The sequence below is a fragment of the Triturus cristatus genome, chromosome 11, assembly GCF_964204655.1.
Source record: "Triturus cristatus chromosome 11, aTriCri1.1, whole genome shotgun sequence".
Lineage (NCBI taxonomy): Eukaryota > Metazoa > Chordata > Amphibia > Caudata > Salamandridae > Triturus > Triturus cristatus.
The window spans coordinates 661,148,216-661,166,388 of record NC_140594.1 but is presented as its reverse complement, the minus strand read 5'-3'; the positions used below and the strand labels follow the sequence as shown (position 1 = coordinate 661,166,388).

Sequence of the window (18,173 nt, the reverse complement as noted above, 5' to 3'; positions counted from 1 at the left end):
GTCCCTCCAGCAGGCAGAAGCTATTTTGATCTGTTTCCTTCCCTGCATTTGTGCGGGCAGGTAAACAAATCAAAAGTCGGCTCCCAGTGGGCGGGAGCATCTTTTAAATTCCTCCCTGCTGGAAGCGGACTTGATGTTTCCTCCCACTTGGCAGGAGATTAAAAAATGCTCCCACCAAGCATCAGCAAACACATGATGCGGGCAGCGAAAATGCTATGTTCCAGAGCATTGGGACCCCAGGGCCATTAATGGCTTACAGGTGGTGGGCACATGGCCCCTCTCCCTTTTACTTAATTGTGTGGCTCTGCAGATGGGGTCCTCTGGGCCTGTAGAGGATCAGGGAGGAAGGCAGTGCGGTCCCGTCCCCTTAAAAAATAGACCAGGGATAGGTCCCCAGGGCCAAAAGCTGCCCGGGGAGGCCTTGTGCCCCCGTCCCCCCGAAAATAAACAACTCTTCCTCCCGGGCCCTGGCCAACCCCAGGGGGGGTGTTGAAAAAAGCATGGATCCTCCATGAACTTGCAGAAAAATGTAAACACCAGGTCTATGGAATTAGAATATTCCTACCCTGACCCCTTGTGTCTTAATTTTTCTTTTTTTTTTTTTAGGACTCAAGACCGAGTTCCAAGTTTTAAGATGGCTGCCATCCCTTCCTGGTTGAAGAGGTGGCAGCCAATCAGATCTCAGCTTGAGATCTGTCCGGATCCATGTTGCCTCTTCATCCCTAGATGTAAAATGTTTTGGAGCATTAATAGCTCAAGAACTACTGAATGGATTTACACAAAAAGCATTCTATCTGGTTCTAGATCTAGCTTTCTACCAATTTTGGTGTAAATTCGTTCCGTAGTTTTGGCTGCAGTTGCGTCTAATGTTCCTATGGGAAAATAAATGGGGAACACACATTTTGAGACCCCTCTTTTTTCTTGCCCCGCCTAATGGATCACCTCAAAACTTTTCATGCTCAAACTCGGCAAAAAAGATTCGTCAAACGGCACCAAAGTTATTATTTCAAACACAGACACACAGATACACACGCACATGCACACACACACATATAGTTAGTAATTGTTACCCCCTCTTTTTAAATAAAAAGTATGTTACATTTAATTTTTTCTTTAGTGGCACAGATCACTCAACACCCCCTTCTTTAAAATTATTTTTATTCCCCCATTTTTAACCTTACCACCCATTAAAACTAATCACCTCTAAACCTTAAAAACACCCATACATCCTTACACCCTATACCCCTACTGACCAACAAACCCTAAAAATGGCCCTACCAACCTATACCCGTATCCACCAATAGCCCTCAAAATACCCTTCCCACCCTATAAAACCCTACCCAACTTTAAACCCCTTAACAACACTCCTACAACCCTATATCCCTACCCACTCCTAAACACTAAAAATCCCTTTCCACATTATACCTTTACCCACCCCAAAACCCTAAAAATGTCCCTACTACCATATACCCTTACCCACCCGTAAACCCTAAAAACAGCCTTACCACCCTATACCCCTACCCAACCCTAAACCTTAAAATGTCCTTACCACCCTATACCCCGACCAACTACTTAACCCTAAAAATCCCTTATTACCCTATACCTCTACTCACCCATTAAACCCTACAAATAGCCTTACCACTGTGTACCACTACCCACCCCTAAACCCTAAAAACACACTTACCACCTTACAGTTACCCACTCCTAAACCCTAAAAATGTATTTCCTACCCAATACCCTTTCCCACCACTAAACCCTAAAACACCCTTACCACTCAATACCCCTACCCAACCCTAAACCCTAAAATGCCCTTACCACCCTATAAACCTACCCACCCTTAAACCCTAAACCCCTGGGGATTAGCGGTGGAGCATATTTTCAGAAGGTGGGCAACAGGAGAGGAGGGCCAGTGCAATAGAAGACTTTGTGTAATGTGGTCAGTGCTTGAGAAGAGACTTGTTGTCTGATGAGAAGCCAGTGAATTATTGTAGGCATTGCCCCGATTGATTGCCTGGGGTTCGACCTAGAAAAAGGCCCAGTTCACTGTTTTTCATTTCTTCATATGCAGCATGGACGAAGTGCAATGATGTTTTCCTAATTAGGAATGCAGTAGATGAGTGTGTAAGAGGATGCATTGATGACTATGTTTACTAGTTGTTTAACATAGCGAGTACATATCACCAAGACAACATAACTGTTGGCTTTCATTTGCACATCATCATTATGTTGAAAAGTATGGACATTGTTTCTAGGGGAGTTCAGTATTGTGTAGTGTGAGGGTGAAATGAACAAAATATTTTATTTAATCTAACTGGCATAAGGATATCCATACCCCCAGGCACATATGTTCATCCTGGCAAAACTGGCTAGTGCGCCGAAAAGCCAGAAAAACAGTTGTGCTTAAAAACTCTAGGTTGTGATTTGAAGAAGATTAATTGTCAAATATGCTTCTACAAGGGCCGCAATGCTGTGGAAAACCAGAAAAAAAGAATGGCTACTAAAACCTAGCAACAAACCTAAAAGCTATCAAGGCTGGTTGGATTAAGTGCACTCCCTTTAAGGGACCTAATACGACTTTCACTGTATTTTGATTTGGCTGGACAAAGTTAGCTACCAAATCAGGGTTATTTCACCTGTGGTAACCTTGGGGGTTGGGGCTACTTCACCCCAAGATTTTGGCTGCTGAAAGCTGCTGAGATCTTCAAGTTAAATACTGGGCAAATACATACAGGGCTCAGAGCATAAATACTGAGTCATACATGTTACTCCCAAAAATCCCATAATCATGGGTATTTAATTATCCATCCATACTTATGTGGAGTTAGCAAAGACCCCATGTGGGGTACTGGGCAGAAATTCATCTAACTCGTAATGAAGCAATAAGTGTTTTGGTGTACAGTTGTAACTCGTGCTACATGCATGACTGAGTGCCCAAATCAATGTGTAAGCACTGATGAGGTTCCAAAGATCCCTTATACATACGTTTCAAGCAGTGTGTGGTCCCTCCATTTGGCAAGAAGTAAAAGCCTCACCTAAGTCATTTCGGGCTCTGTTTCGTTGGGTATCCGAGTCTGGTCTGCTTCATGGTGCCAGAGGGAAAAGATTCGGGAAAGCCATCAGTTCTAGTCCTAGTCAGGCTTTCTGCTCCCTGTGATTCCTTTGAGTATAGTATCATGCTTTAATGGAGGAAGCTGTGTTAGCATTAATAGTATGGCCTTAAATTGTCCCATTCTTAATATGGCTGAGCGCAGAACGACACATGAAAGAACTTTATGTTCTTGAGTAGCCTGTCCACTAATCATGGGCATAGCCCATGGATGTCATTTAGTGATCACCAGTGATCGCAACTGCAACCTCTGGCTTTCCCCTTGCGACCCCTGGCCTCAGAGACTGTTGAGGAAGTGCTGGGATCACAAGATAAGGCAGGGACGATGCTTCGTGGAGCGGTTGTTTGGGGTTGTGATTTCTGGTAGGATTGATAATTACCTAAAAACATATCTCACCCAAATATTGCTGAGTGAGTTGTGGGATAGTTGCAGTCCAATTGGTTTTCTGCCTTGAACACACATGTCTACCTGACCAAAAAACTTGAGATATCTGATGGCTGTCGCTCCTCAAGATGCTCTAACGCCCTGCAGCTGAAGCCACAGAAGTTCAACAAAAAGCAGACTTACAACCGTTCCTTCTCTGGCCTAGCCCAATGACTATGGAACACACAGCCCCAGAATTAGGACAACCACTTCCTGTACCTGAAGTAAGAAAGCTTCTACTGAATGGATTCCTCCACAAGTTATCTTTAGTCACTCAGCTCGATCATTTTTATGTGGACTCATCAGGATCATGGATCCACCAAGCCGTTGTGGTATACTGTATCTGTTTCGGTGTTTTGCATTGCTCCCTACATTTCCTTTCTTGCATTTTGTCAGGTATGTATGACCTGGCTGCTATAAGTACAGCACCATGATACCCGGAAGGGTCATGTTAACACTTTATAAAGCTCTGCAAATAAATAAATCAGTAGTAAAACAAGCACTAAAAAGCCAATACCACTTGCTTATTCATAACAGAAAATGCTAGCCAGACCTATTGCATTTGCCAATATTCGTTTCTCTTGGCCGCTAGTACTTCATGAGCCCATCACATTGTGGCTTTGTAATTACCACCACCATTATCACCAAACACTTGAACCCTGATACACAAAAGCACCTTGCACCTGCGCATTCTCCCGTTTCATTGAGAAACTGAGAGAAGGCCACAGAGCCGACAGCTAACAAGCCTTCAGAAAATAAATAACTACTAATGAAGGGCCCAATTGAAAATATGGTGGACCATCTGTCATAAGCGTGTTGAAAGTGCCTCCGCTGCTCCCTTGGTGGTTCAGTGGACCAATCATCATGCAATAAATCAGGCCATAAGATTTTTTTCGGTTTCTGTCACCAGTGCAAGTATTGCATCTGCACATTTTTTACTTTCTTCTTTGCTATATTCAGACCGCCTCTACATTCTATTCACATCAACTTTCAATTACAGACCCCCTGAGCCTGTGTGTGGAAGGAGGCTAGTTTTTCTGTTCTAGACCAGCACTTTAATGTGACCTTAAGGAGCACCATGTCTAAACACATGTATCCACACACACTTTAAAAAAATGTGACATCTGTTTACAATAAATGCACAAAAGAAACTGGTGACATCAAAATGAGAGACAAAATGCAAGGATAGGGTCGACCACTCACCAACTTTGCAGTTCTGGGTCTGGTTCTGTATCAGACCAATTGGAACATTCCATCCTGCCGTTCTACCGAGTCCTGTGTGGCAGGCCTTCTTTCCACGCAGGTTGTTCCAGGAGATGTCCTTACTGCTTTTCTTTACTATGGCCACAGCATAGTATGTGCCTTGAATAATGACAACAGGAAATGTGTGTGTGAAACTGCATCTGAGAGGAGATTTTTGAGAAGACTCTTGAGCTCCTTTCAGATAGAGGCACCATACGGCTAGACTTCAGTGTATATTTACTTATCTAGCCACAGCAAAGACAACATTTCCACTCCACACAGTTTAATCCAGATAGTTCACTTCAACATCCAAAGAGCAAACAAGAATACCACATCACTACTAAAGTGTAATTACCAAGAAGAGCCTAAAAAGTTGCTTAATGGTTGATATCGCAATAACTGAAGAAGGGGTATATGATGAATTTTCAGGCCATGCTCTTGAGTAACATCAAGAAACTACACTAGAGTATTCACAAATGAAATAATTTGAGTAGCGGAACAACAAGAGTTGCAATTTCAAAACAATTCACATGCAGACGAGAAAAAGAACAAACAGAGAACACTATAACATTAAATGACATATGTAAAATGATCTGAGAGGCACAGTGTTATCATCCAAACTCTAGATTAAGACCTCCCAGGGGTGCGCTGGCGGCGTCTGCCGCTTTCGCCGCTCGGCCGAGCGGCCTTGTTTAAAATGATGTCCTTGCCGCGCTTCCTCTACGCCCTCCAGAATACTATGGACTTGGTTCCGGCACGCTACTTCCGTGAGGTGGAGGGCCTCCAGCGGCGCCTGTTCTGGGACGGGAGGCCGCGCATTGCTCTGGCTAAATTGACGCTCCCGTGGTATGATGGGGGGGTCGCCCTCCCGGACATTAAACGGTATTACTGGGCCACCCAACTGGCTGCAATTAATCATGGCCTTTACGGGCCCGCCTTGAACCCGGCGTTTGAGATGGACAAGATGCTCCTGCCCGGTGGCGACTACAATCGAGCGCTTTACTCTGCCGCGCCCAGCCCCCGTCTGACGGGACCGACGCGTGTCATGGTGCGTGTCTGGCACGCGGCTAATGCAGCTATGGGGTGGAAGGACCGTTTGACCCGGGCGTCACCGCTATATGCGTCAGAGAGGTTGGGCTCCCTGTGGACATCGAAGGGCTTTGAGAAGTAGGACACGATCGGAATCAGCACTGTGGGAGATCTCTGGACGAGGGGGGGATTCAAGACTTTTGCGACGCTGCAGACGGAGTTTCAGCTGCAGGGCAGTGAGTACTTTCGGTACCTACAAGTCCGCCATGCGCTGGGCTCCGTCTTCCCGGATGTCGCGTCCATTCCGGAGTCTTCCCCCCTGGAGGACAGAGTGCTGGATGGCCATGTCCCAGACAGCACGATCTCCCTCATATATAAAAAACTGATCAACGACAGATCGTGCCTGCTGACTAGTCTCCGCGAGGCCTGGGTTGCCGACGGGCTAGAGCTGGACGACGAGGATTGGATTTCCGCGGTGGCCTCTCCAAAAGAAGTGGCCATCCCGGCTCGCCTTCGTTTCGTCCAGCTTAAGATCCTTCACCGGGTTTACGTGACGGGGCCAAGGCTTCTACGTATGGGCTTTGCTGGTGACGGAATGTGTAAGCGTGGCTGTGGCGCGTTGGCAACTTTCATGCATATACTGTGGGAGTGCCCAAAGGTGGAGCGATTCTGGCGTGGTGTGCATGAGGTCCTGCGTGTGGTTACGCGTGTCGCGCTGTTGCCTGAAGCGAGGAGATGCTTGCTGAATGTGTGGGAACCAAATGACTATTCGGTCCCGCAGACGCGGTGGGTGACTCTGGGATACATGATAGCTAAGCGTGACATTGCTCAATTGTGGGGATCCCAGAGGCCCCCTGCGGTGTTGGCCTGGAAAGAACATATGGATTGGTGTATGTTTCGTGAAAAGGTGGTGTATGTGGCGAGGGGTAAGCCTGGGGCGTGGGTGAAAATCTGGGGCCCCTGGAACGCCTACCGCGGGGGTATTTGTGAGCCGCCACAGCTACCGGCTGCCTCGCCTGCTCCGTCTCCCTAGATGACCCCCCTCCCTTGGCCTTGGGCACGCGGTCCCCCAGTCCCTGATCTATTCCCATTCCCCTCTCCAGAGTTCTGCTGCTGGTTGGGATCCCCCACTTATGGAGCACGTGCTGTCACTTTGGATCGCGGGTTGCCTTGCGGGTGTGGTTTTTTGGTGTTGTTTTGTTTTGATAAAAGGGAACCGTACTGTGGGCATGGAGCTATGCGGCCTGCAACATTGATTTCTCCTGTTTTGCTAATCTGCACTGCCAAGAGACTCTTACTGTATGTATGCAATATGCTTTTGTCACTCTAGCGGCCGGCCGAGTGGTTGTAGGCCCATACCTGTAACTTTTTCAAACTGCAATAAACGGTTTCAAAAAAAAAAAAAAAAAAAAAAAAGACCTCCCAGGGATGTGCAATGAGCACTGCTAAGGCAAGAATCAAGGAGGGAGCCCACAATTTATTGAGATTACATCTTCTTAAAGCATCTACAAATGGTCATCTCCCACATTTTAAACACTCTACTCAGGGTGAAGCTTTAAATGACATAATCGTGACTAATGATTTATGTTTTGCCGAAACTATGGTTTGTACCCCACTGAAACAGTATCCAACATACCAGGGTGGGGGTAGGGCAAGTACTATACATTTTATATTTATTTCTAGGACATTTTACCACCTGGTGAATAACTTTGTGGTGGAACCCAACCCCGCTAGTTACCATAACCCCCTGGTTCTTAGTTTGCAAATAAAGGTATCAAAGGGTAAGACTGATGAACTCCCCTTAAATTATAACTCTAACCAGGGGGTGAGATTAAAATGGAGTAAAATAAATCCTGTTGAATTTGAAGAGAATATCATACGATCTAATCTTGATAAGGTCATGATATGTTTGTCCGACGTTTCCAGGCCGGAAGAGGTCATACAGAGCTTTGAAGATATTTGCAAAGATGTGGCTAGTAATCTGACCAGGACTATGAAGAAAAGAGAACACCAGGATGTAAAATGGTTTAATGCTGCGTGTTCTAAGGCCCAAAAAGATCTAAAAAAAGCCCTCCATATGGTCCCCCGTTAGGGGGATTTAATTAAGAAAGCAAGACAATCATATAAATTAGCAATTGGGAAGAGAAAAGATGAGTTAAGAAGCCTTGCATGGGATGACCTGGAGAGAGCTAGTGCCCTTAAGAACTCTAGAGACTTCTGGGAAGTCATAAATCGCCCCCTTTTCACAAATGAGGTTAGGAACATGGAATCATTATTAACTGAAGATGTATGGGTAGTTCATTTTACGAAAATATTTAATCCTAAGGGTGTATCATTGCAATGCCAAAAAGAAGATATAGCCGTTAATCTCGCAACAGCGAACCAACTGAGTCTGTCCATTACGATTGGTGAGGTCGAAGATGCATTGCTGAAGGGTATTTCCGCAAAAGCCCCAGGGCCCGATGGTGTCCCGTTAGACATGTTTAAAAGTAATCCCCCAATATGGGCACCATTGTTGGTGAATGGAAAGAAGCCGTGGTGGTCCCAATATACAAGAAGGGCAATAGGAATGATCCAATCTGCTATAGGCCTATCTCCCTAATTGACGCAACATGCAAAGTCATGGGGAGGGTGATTCTTTCCCGTCTTGAGCTCTGGGCTTATGAGTCTGGCCTGATATCCAACTCACAATACGGCTTTAGAAAAGGTATGGGTATGAACGAACAATGACTCAATCTGTCCTTAGTTATGGTAAGTACATGAAGGCCAAGAAAGGATCGATCCACCTGGCCTTCATGGACTTATCCAGTGCATTTGACACAATTAATAGGGGGAAGCTGTGGCTACTTATGGAAAAGATGGGCTTTGAGGAGTCACTCATTACCTTTTTACGTAGGATGCATTCATCTACCTCCGTTTCTATACGTTATGGATCGGGAGGAGAAAAAAATAGATCCATTGCATCCACAGAGGGCGTACGACAGGGATACATTTTGGCCCCCTTTTTATTTCTTTTATATACAAACGGGGTGGAGAAATTCCTAATAGAGCAGCACTTGGATTATCCGACTGTAGGAGGTAATGCGGTACCCTTGTTATCATACGCGGATGACACCGTACTGCTGACTTTAACGGCTAATAGCCTTCAAAAAGCCTTGATGGCTTTTACTGATTTTATGACGGATTTGGATCTTAAGGTTAATTTTAATAAGTCTTTTATTATGGTCTGTGGTCCTAAAAATACAAAAACAAGAACATTTGTGGCTATTCTTCCATGCACATGGTCCGATCATTCTCTGATCTCCTTCTCCAATGAGCTCGGCGTACCAGAGAAACCTCTCCTACCCAAGAATATTTCTGCTCGTAATTGGAACCGGGTGGATTTTAATTCTCTCTGTGTCTCCCTCATTTCCACTTCTCCTGATCTCTCTAATCTCCCTATTGATCTCCAAGTTGACGCCGTGAATCATTGGCTGTCCTCCTCTTGTGACTTAGTTGCCCCCCTCAGAAAAGTTAAGGCTTGCCGCCCCCATGATGCCCATAAGTGGTTTACGGACCAGCTGAAAATTCTTAAATTAGATCTTAGGTGCTCTGAACGCCTTTGGAGACGTAACTACTGCCCTCTTTTGCGAGCTAAATATAAGTCTCTTTTAGCTAATTATAAGAAGGCTATTCTTACAGCCAAAACCATCTACTTTTCGGAAAAAATTACATCATCCGCCAATAAGCCTAAAGAGATTTTTTCTATAGTTCGGAATTTAGTTGCCTCTGATAGGGCCAACCCTAATCTCATCCCATCCCAAGCTCTCTGTTTATCTTTGAACGATTTTTTTATAGAGAAGATTGCGAAGATTAAATCTAACATTCCTTCAGTTCCTTCGCCATCTTTTTCTTCTGTTCCTCCTCCGCCCTCTTCCTTCCTTGATCAGTTTTCCCTATTCCCCTGGATTCCTTCCTTGCTCTACTCCAAAAAGTGAAGTCAGGCTCCCCAGCTGATTGCGTTCCAGCTCGCATTCTGAGATAGCTCTTCACTCACTGTCCTGACCCTCCTCTCTCCCTCCTTAATGCCTCTATTGCTTTAGGCCTAGTCCCGAAATTCTTCAAATCGGCCATAGTCTTCCCCATTTTGAAGAAATCTGGATTAGACCCCTCTCTTCCGGTTAACTTTCGACCTATTTCGCTTCTTCCATACTTAGGGAAGATTTTGGAGAGTCACGTCACTTCTTGTCTCTCCACTTTCATTGAGGACAACCATCGATTGGCCTCCCACCAAGCGGGTTTCCGCCCAGCCCACTCTACTGAGTCGGTAGTCTTGTCTGTCCTAGATGAGCTCAAGAATAAAGCTGACTCCAACCTTCCCCAAGCCCTGGTGCTCCTTGATTTGTCCGCTGCATTTGACACGGTCAATCACTCCATCCTTCTTGGCCGTGTCAGTGCAGCGGGCGTTCGGGGCACTGCCCTCTCTTGGCTCGCCTCCTTTCTTAAAGAACGGACTCAGGCGGTCCATCTTTCTGGCTTCTCATCCCCTACCCGCTTGGTTTCATGCGGGGTTCCCCAGGGTTCCTCCTTATCTCCTCTTCTTTTTAATCTTTATATCTATCCTCTTATTCTCTCTCTCCTTGATATGGGGGTCTCCGTATATAATTATGCAGATGACCTCCAGCTGGTCTTTGATCTTTCCTCTCCTTCGGACTCTCTGCCTAAATTTCACTCTACTTTAGTTTTTATTTCCGAGTGGATGAATACTAACCAACTTAAACTTAATCTGGACAAGACGGAGTTAGTCCTGACTGGCCCTATCATCTCCCCTTGGTCTGCCGCCTTCTGGCCTTCCATCCTCGGCCCCTCGCCTATATCGGTGGCTTCTGCAAAGACCCTGGGAATTAAAGTCAGTCGGGACCTCTCCATGCATGCCCAGATTAGCTCAGTTGTCTCCTCTTGTTTTCTTTCCCTCCGGATCATTGGTAAGGTGTCCCGTTTTTTCTCCCCCGATGCTCTTAAACTTATCATTTTCGCAATGATTCTTTCCCGTCTCGACTACGGGAATAGCCTCTATGCGGGCATTCCGGCCTACGAACTACGCCGTCTTCAGTCTATTCAGAGTCAGGCAGCCCGCCTTATTTATCACCTTCCCAAGCTCCACCACATCACCCCTGTTTTGAAGTCCCTTCATTGGCTCCCCATTTGCCAGAGATCCCTCTTTAAGTTGGGATGCCTGGCTTTTATGGCCCGTGCCCGCACCGCTCCGGCTTTCATTAATTCTCTCATTAACTCCTACATTCCCAGTCGCGCCCTCCGCTCTTCCAATCAGGCTCTTCTCACTGTCCCTCGTTTTCGTAGATCTAAGACCGGTGGGACCAGATTCTCTGTACTGGCCCCCCCGTTTCTGAACCAGTCTCCCTCTGCTCATTAGATCTACCCCAGATTACTTGCATTTCCGCAGGGCCCTTAAGACCTTCCTGTTCTCTCAGGCGTACTCCTGCTGATTCTCTTTCGGCAGACTCTCTTTGCTCCTCAGTCCTCCACTTTAGCGCCAGGAAGCCGTTTGGTCACAGTGCGCTTTATCAAATATTTTCTAACTAACTAACTAACTAACTAAATGGTAGAACAATTGAAAAGTTCCCTTCTTTTACATATTTAGGGAATGTTTTTATAATAAATTAAAATGGGACAACACGATTGTGACTAGGGCTCAACAGACCAGTAGAACAATAGAGGGCCTGTTTCGTTTGGTGTCCAAATTAGGACATAAGCCAGTGGCAGAAAAACTTGTTTTATATAAATCAAAATGCCGGTCAGTTACAACTTATGGGGTGGGAATATGGGGAAGTCAAAAAACCAGCCAATTGCAAATTTTGGAAAACAAATTTATAACAAGATTGTTGATGGTTCCCATTAGCTCTCCTACCAAATTTTGTCATTCTGAGCTGGGACTGGATTATGTTGAAGATAGAATTAAAATTGCGCCGATGATTCTGTGGGGGAAAGTGTGGTCATCGAAAGAACTATCATTTACTAGAGCAATTATAAGGGACTGTCTAAGTTTAGAAAATGCATCGTCTATTCCCTGGCTCTGTTATGTCAAAAATGCCTTAAGTAAGATTGGCTTAGGCAATTATTTTGAAAACCCCGATGGCATACCAACCAACATTAAAACAATGATTAAACATGCTTATTATAATGAGCTAGTTGCACCTAACCTGGACGATGAGACTCCATCCCATGGGTCACCAAATCTTCATCAATTTTATTTATCTTTTAGTACTCACACACATTCCCGCTTCCTTTTGACGAGGTTTCGTCTCTGCACATTGCACTTTCTTGTGGCTTTTCCCAATCAGGTGAGTTGGTGTGAGAGACTGACTCCCTGTCCTTGTGATAACCTAGCCGAACAGAGCACAATGCACCTTATGCTGTTTTGCACTATGTATAAAGATATAAGGGGTCGTTTTATTAGGCCCATCCTGAGAGAAATTGTCCCTTGTTCACATCAGGATGGTTTTAATTATTTACGTTCTTTGTCCAATGCCGTCACATGTTGTGCTGTGTTGAATTTCATTAGAACTGTCTTGCGAATCAGAAAAAGATATGAAATGTGATAGGGAAATTGGGAAATAGGGCCTTATGCAATTTTTATTACTTATTTTTTTTTACACCCTTGGATTGATATAAAGAAAATGGTAGCTTATAGAAAACCCTGCTATGAAATTTTCTATGTTGTTTTGGTTATATTTAGTATGTGCAAAATGTAATATTGAAGATTTTAAGCAATGTTTTATTACTGTAACTATGTACTTTTATGATTCACAAGAATCGAATAAAGTTTTTCAAACGAACGGTCCTTGCAACTGTGTGCCTTCATCATCAGCAAAGAGAAAAGCTTTGGTTCTTTCCCTTACTCTTGTGGTTGATTGTATGAGGTTAATGGCCCGTGCATAGCGTTACAACAGTCAAAAATATAATGTCTCATAACCTCAAACCTCAAACACCGGACAGAACAGAAACCATCTGTACCCACCTGTCTTTGTTCCTTTGTTTCTGCATGGGGTTTTATTATCTGCAATGGACACAAAGCAACAGTCAAACAAATGCTCCAAACTCCAACTCCCCTTTAATTTAGATGTCTGTGCTAGCAACATACCTGCGTCGTAATACTCCCCCATGACGGGCACCAGACCACACTTCCCAGCAGTAAAGACAACTCCTCCATCCACCGTCACAGCATCAGCCTCTCGTTTCTAAAATCGCATAATAACTGACGATCATTGAATGCTATGACTGCTCGTGTCCAAAACTGTCCTATGACTATGACTTCCTACAAAGGTAGGATGGAAGAACAAAGACCAATGACTTTTCATTTTCAGTGCTTTAACAGAGCCTAACTCGCTAAAAGTCTCCTCTTCTGACATAGCAACCAGTTCCAGTATCTATATCCATTTATCGACTTAATCCAGAACACTCGAAATGATCTTCAGTGCTTAAGCGCCTGCAATGTTCATGTGTCAACCCAAGTAATCTGCCCATTGAGAGGATGTGGCACATGCATCCCTGTCGTGAATTGACAGCCCAGTCAGACATAAAGATGGATGGTGTTTTATTCTGACTGTAGGCTCCAGGAGTTTCCAGCACTACCCAAAACACACCCAGGGTGTCTAAGGCTATTACTTGAGGTCCTAGAGTTAGTTTGGTCTTGTATAGCAGCAAAAGATGTGGTTGGTGGCAAGGCCTTGGTGATAGTGAAGGACTACCAGAATTATAGTCACAGAACAGTTATAAACCAATTGCCTTAGATGAATCCCTTACCAGAATCTGAAGAATGCACTCTTCCGCTGAGTTTGCCTCTGTGCATTCAATGGTGGCCCCGCTCAGGGCACTCCATGTGTCACACTTTGCTTTCTCCTCCCTGCTTGATGTACACCAGCGCACCCTGTTCACCGAGGTGGAGGTTTTCGTCTCTGGAAAAAGAACAATACATTTGAAAATCCAGTGAGCAGGTACTGGGATGAGCTTTCAAAGGTTGGAACAATGAGACCAACAGGAGAACCTTTTGGGATCATGATATATGAATTGAGAGAGAGAGTTACGTACAATATGGATAAAACCTTGTCTGGATAACATACATCGATCAGAAAAGTGACCGTCACCTGTTGATGGCTTTCACGATTTCAAATTGGTAGACTAGATTACGATTCCTAATGTTGATATGGCAGAGCATGCAAACATGGCAGGAGCATTGCTAGCGTGGAACAGAGCTAGTCCCCTAAGCAGCCAGCTAATACCTAAAATTCAAGGCCCAGTCACTAAATATAAAGAATCAATGTCTTCAAATGATTGCATGTCCCAGTTTCTTAATCTGCATAGTTTAACAATTTTGCACACAAAAAGGATACGCAATCAGTCATTGGCTACTTTGTTGAAAAAGTAATGTATGATCTGCTGTTTTAATCTTATTATGTAATACATTAGTTTATATTTTAAGATTGGATTTTTAATAATGGTCTTATGCTTGGTATGCATTCCTTTTTATTGATGTTTTTTAAATATTAAACATTTTTGACCGTTCCTTTTTATATTAATTGTGTGTGTTTTATATTATGGTTGTCTCTTATGCTCATCTGTGAAAGACTGAATACAGATTACCTGATCTTAGAAAATTGCTCTATAACATAACACCTTTCTGATACATTGTGAAGTGCATTAATTTTCTAAACTAATGTATAAAAGAAAGATGTTTTCCTTATTAAATCAAACTACCTGTTGAATATCCCACATGAGCAGCGATGGCCCCTCCATTAGGGCGGAGGAGTGCTGCCCCCCTGCCAACACCGACATATAAAACAATAATAAAATGGGTTTCTAACCCATTTTATTATCGTTTTATTTTAATCCCCTTGGACCTCCCCCAAGGACTCTGACCAGTCTTGAGAACAGGTCCAGGGAGATGACACTGTGGTGGGGGAGTTGTAGTACACTCCCTTGTCCCTTCACTGTGCATGAGTTGTTTTGTCGGCCGTTTCAGGCTGCTGGGGCTGGAGAAAGGAGGCACAGGCTCCCAGTCTGCCTGAGAGTGCAAAGTCATAGCTCTGCGGCCAATCCTGACGCTGCTTGGATGCAGTGCAGTGTGGGAGCCTATCCCAGAAGCAGAAAGAGCGCAATGGACCAGCTAAAGTCACCGAGAAGATTGTCAACAGCCAACTCACAAACTTCATCCTCGACTCCTTCCAATCCGGATTCTGCAGCAACCATAGTACAGAGACCGCCCTGCTCGCCGCCACAGACAACTTCCGCACTCTCCTCGACCAGGGACACACAGCGGTCCTCATCTTACGTGATCTCTCTGCAGCCTTCAACACCGTCTTCCACCGAACTCTCACCACCAGACTCCACAACGCTAGCATACAGGGAACTGCCCTCGAATGGATCTGCTCCTTCCTCTTCGGACCCAAAGAATCAGACTCTTGCCTTTCCTCTTCAAACCCACAGAGATCAACTGTGGAGTACCCCAAGGATCGTAGCTCAGCCCACACTCTTCAACATCTACATGGCCCCCCTCGCCACCATTGTCTGAAAACATGATCCATGATCCGACAGATCAACGCCATCTCCTCCTCGTTCTACAACACCCTCTGTATCCTTCTCAAGACTTTCAAGTGGATCCCTGCCGAGTCCAGAAAGACCGTCACCCACGTGCTCATAACCAGCAGACTGGCCTACGGAAAGGCCCTCTATGCCGGAATCAACAAATCCCTGCTCCAGAAACTCCAGTCCATCCAGAACATCGCTGCCAGGCTCGTCCTTGGCATCCCACGACATGAACACATCACCCAATACCTACGACACCTCCACTGGCTCCCTGTTGAGAAGAGAGTAACCTTCAAGCTACTCACTCACGTCTACAAATCCCTCCTCAACACTGGACTCCAATACCTCAACTAAAGAGTCTAATTCCACGCACCCAAGAGAATTCTCTGCTCCGCCTACCTCGCCCTCGCCGAAAACCTCACGCATATGCAGAGCCCGAATTATTTATTTATTTATTTATTTTGTACTATGTGCAGTTTCGGAAAACATTTCTAGTGCATTGTAAAATGAAATGACAATAACATTTATATAAAGCATGCTACTACCCATAGTTGTCATGGCGTTGTGTCAATATAATATCTTAAGGCCGCCAGTACCATATTCTATTCAGTTTTGAGGTACTGGAGTTTTGTGCACAGTTCTAGGATATTGTGACCATTTCTAAAGGATTCATCTATATATGTACAGTCCAGTCCACCTGTGATATATTGTTTATAGTTCTGAAAGCAATCCCTGGCATACTTTGCTAAGTTATTGAAAGTGAATTGTTGTGAAGAGGCACAAGAGTTGAATGGAGAATCTAGTCGAGAAAGACCATGGAATAAGGAGCCTCTTTAAACTTGAATGTGTAAAGACCGTTAACAGAATGATGGATGGCTTACCAGTCCGACACAGCCTAACGTTTTAAAAATATACATAGTACACAGGTACCCCATAGATTCCTTTATCGTTACTTTGTTCGATGGCTATTTTAATAGGTATATAATTGTGTTTTTAAACTGACGTTTTTCTTTCTTGTAAGTATGGTCCAGAGATAGTGTGTATAAATGTAAAGCATTAGACCCTTAGCATTAGTGAGTGGATATAACATTGAAAGAATTGTGCTCTTGTTTCACTCTCTATGTACACCAACCTCTTACTGTAGAACACATCTGTCGTCTGTAGTGAGAATAGGTTGTGTTGTAGTGCACTGCTCCATGTGAGGCTGCCTGATTCACTGATTTATCCATTTACTAACCCGTTCATCCTACTCTAACAATTCATAAAATCAATCACCCAGTCGTCAAGCAATCCACCTTTCCATGCCTCCACCCATCCATCCACTCACTCCTCTATCCATTTACTTACACAGTTCTCCACTAACGTGTTCATTCACTCACCTATTCATCTCACTTTCCTTCACCTAACCACCTACTCATCAATGTACCTATCCACCCACTCACCCATACAATCACTCGTTAACTCACACATCCACTGGCACCCACCTGCTATCTCACCCACCCATTCACCCAGGCAGCTGTTCATCCACCCACTCACCAATCCATTTATACACTCTTCCATCTATGTCCTCACAAATTGATTCACTCATCCATCCAGATATCCCTCCACCTGGTCACTTCTCTGACTCTCATTCATATATCTACCTTCATTTAGAACCATACTCATCCATCCACTCAGTGACCTACCCATTCACCCACTCATTATTAAATACTTTCACACTATATTTTATTCATGGGCAACATAATTGTTTACTGCTCATCTTACTCATTTACCCATGCTATTTGCTCATCCAATAGCTGACCCCCTCGTCATCGTGAAAAAGCATGTGAGAAAGAACTGTCTAACGCCTCGCTGGTGTGGTCCGTATCAGGTGATCTTGGTTACTACGACTGCTGTGAAGTGTGGTGGCCTTCCTAACTGGGTGCACACATACCACACTCGTAGTGTCCTGTGTCCCCTTGGTGAAGTAACAGCTCCTTTCCCAGAAGAGACACCTGCAGTGGTTGAGAGGGCATTGGAAGGAGTCAGCCAAGCTGCAGGGGACCAGACAGAGCCTGAGACAGCATTAGAGTGATCTGAGGGGGTTCCAGACAAATCAGAAGCTGACATGGAGGAAGCTGATACTGTGGTGGTGAATGAGGCAGATCCCGACCACAACGAAAGAACTAGTGTTGAGGGACCATGAGTGGTAGTGGAAGAAGGCTGGCCAAGAAATCAAGCGAGGAGAAGACTGAAGTTGTCTTGTGAAAGAACCCTTAAACCCATTGTTGAATCATCTGGAGAATTTGAGCTAAGTGGAGACGAATGTGAAGGGCCTAATCTAAGAAGGTCCAAGAGATCAAGGATGCCTTGATGGAGCTATTCTTCTCCTGAGTGGCCAGAGCTTGCTACGGATGACAGCGAGGGTGAATTTGGGAGATTCTGGAATAATTGTGGAGACTCATCAGAAGCTTTTAGAACTTGATCTGAACTTTCTTCTTACTTTTGAACTACCTTACCCGACAAGAGACAAGACTGAGTGCCTTGACACACCTATTACTGAATAAAGCTGAATTTCCCTATCTGGATTCAGGGAAATCTCCTGTGCTTGTTGATGGACTGAAAATAATGATATTAGAAATGCTCAATAATGAACTTGTTGGACACCAGCCATCATACAATACGCCACAGAATTAAGGGCTCTGACTCCTGCGACCTCATCTCACCACAGTAATACTTTGAACGTTACTCTATTAAGATCCTACTGTGGTGAGTGTGGTTTTAATCATACTTTATCCTTGGAGCATAAAG

General features: G+C 44.6%; 1 protein-coding gene across 1 annotated transcript in view; it reads right to left on the bottom strand.

The window, feature by feature from the left end:
* LOC146785271 (serotransferrin-A-like) overlaps positions 1–18,173 on the bottom strand; it is a 198,647-nt gene that overhangs the window by 51,053 nt on the left and 129,421 nt on the right. The window contains exons 9-12 of the mRNA XM_085634229.1: positions 13,605–13,756; positions 12,943–13,039; positions 12,820–12,858; positions 4,734–4,892 (exon numbers count right to left, since the gene is read on the bottom strand). Of these exons, the coding sequence (XP_085490355.1) occupies positions 4,734–4,892; positions 12,820–12,858; positions 12,943–13,039; positions 13,605–13,756 (447 nt within the window). The remainder of the gene's footprint in view (positions 1–4,733; positions 4,893–12,819; positions 12,859–12,942; positions 13,040–13,604; positions 13,757–18,173) is intronic.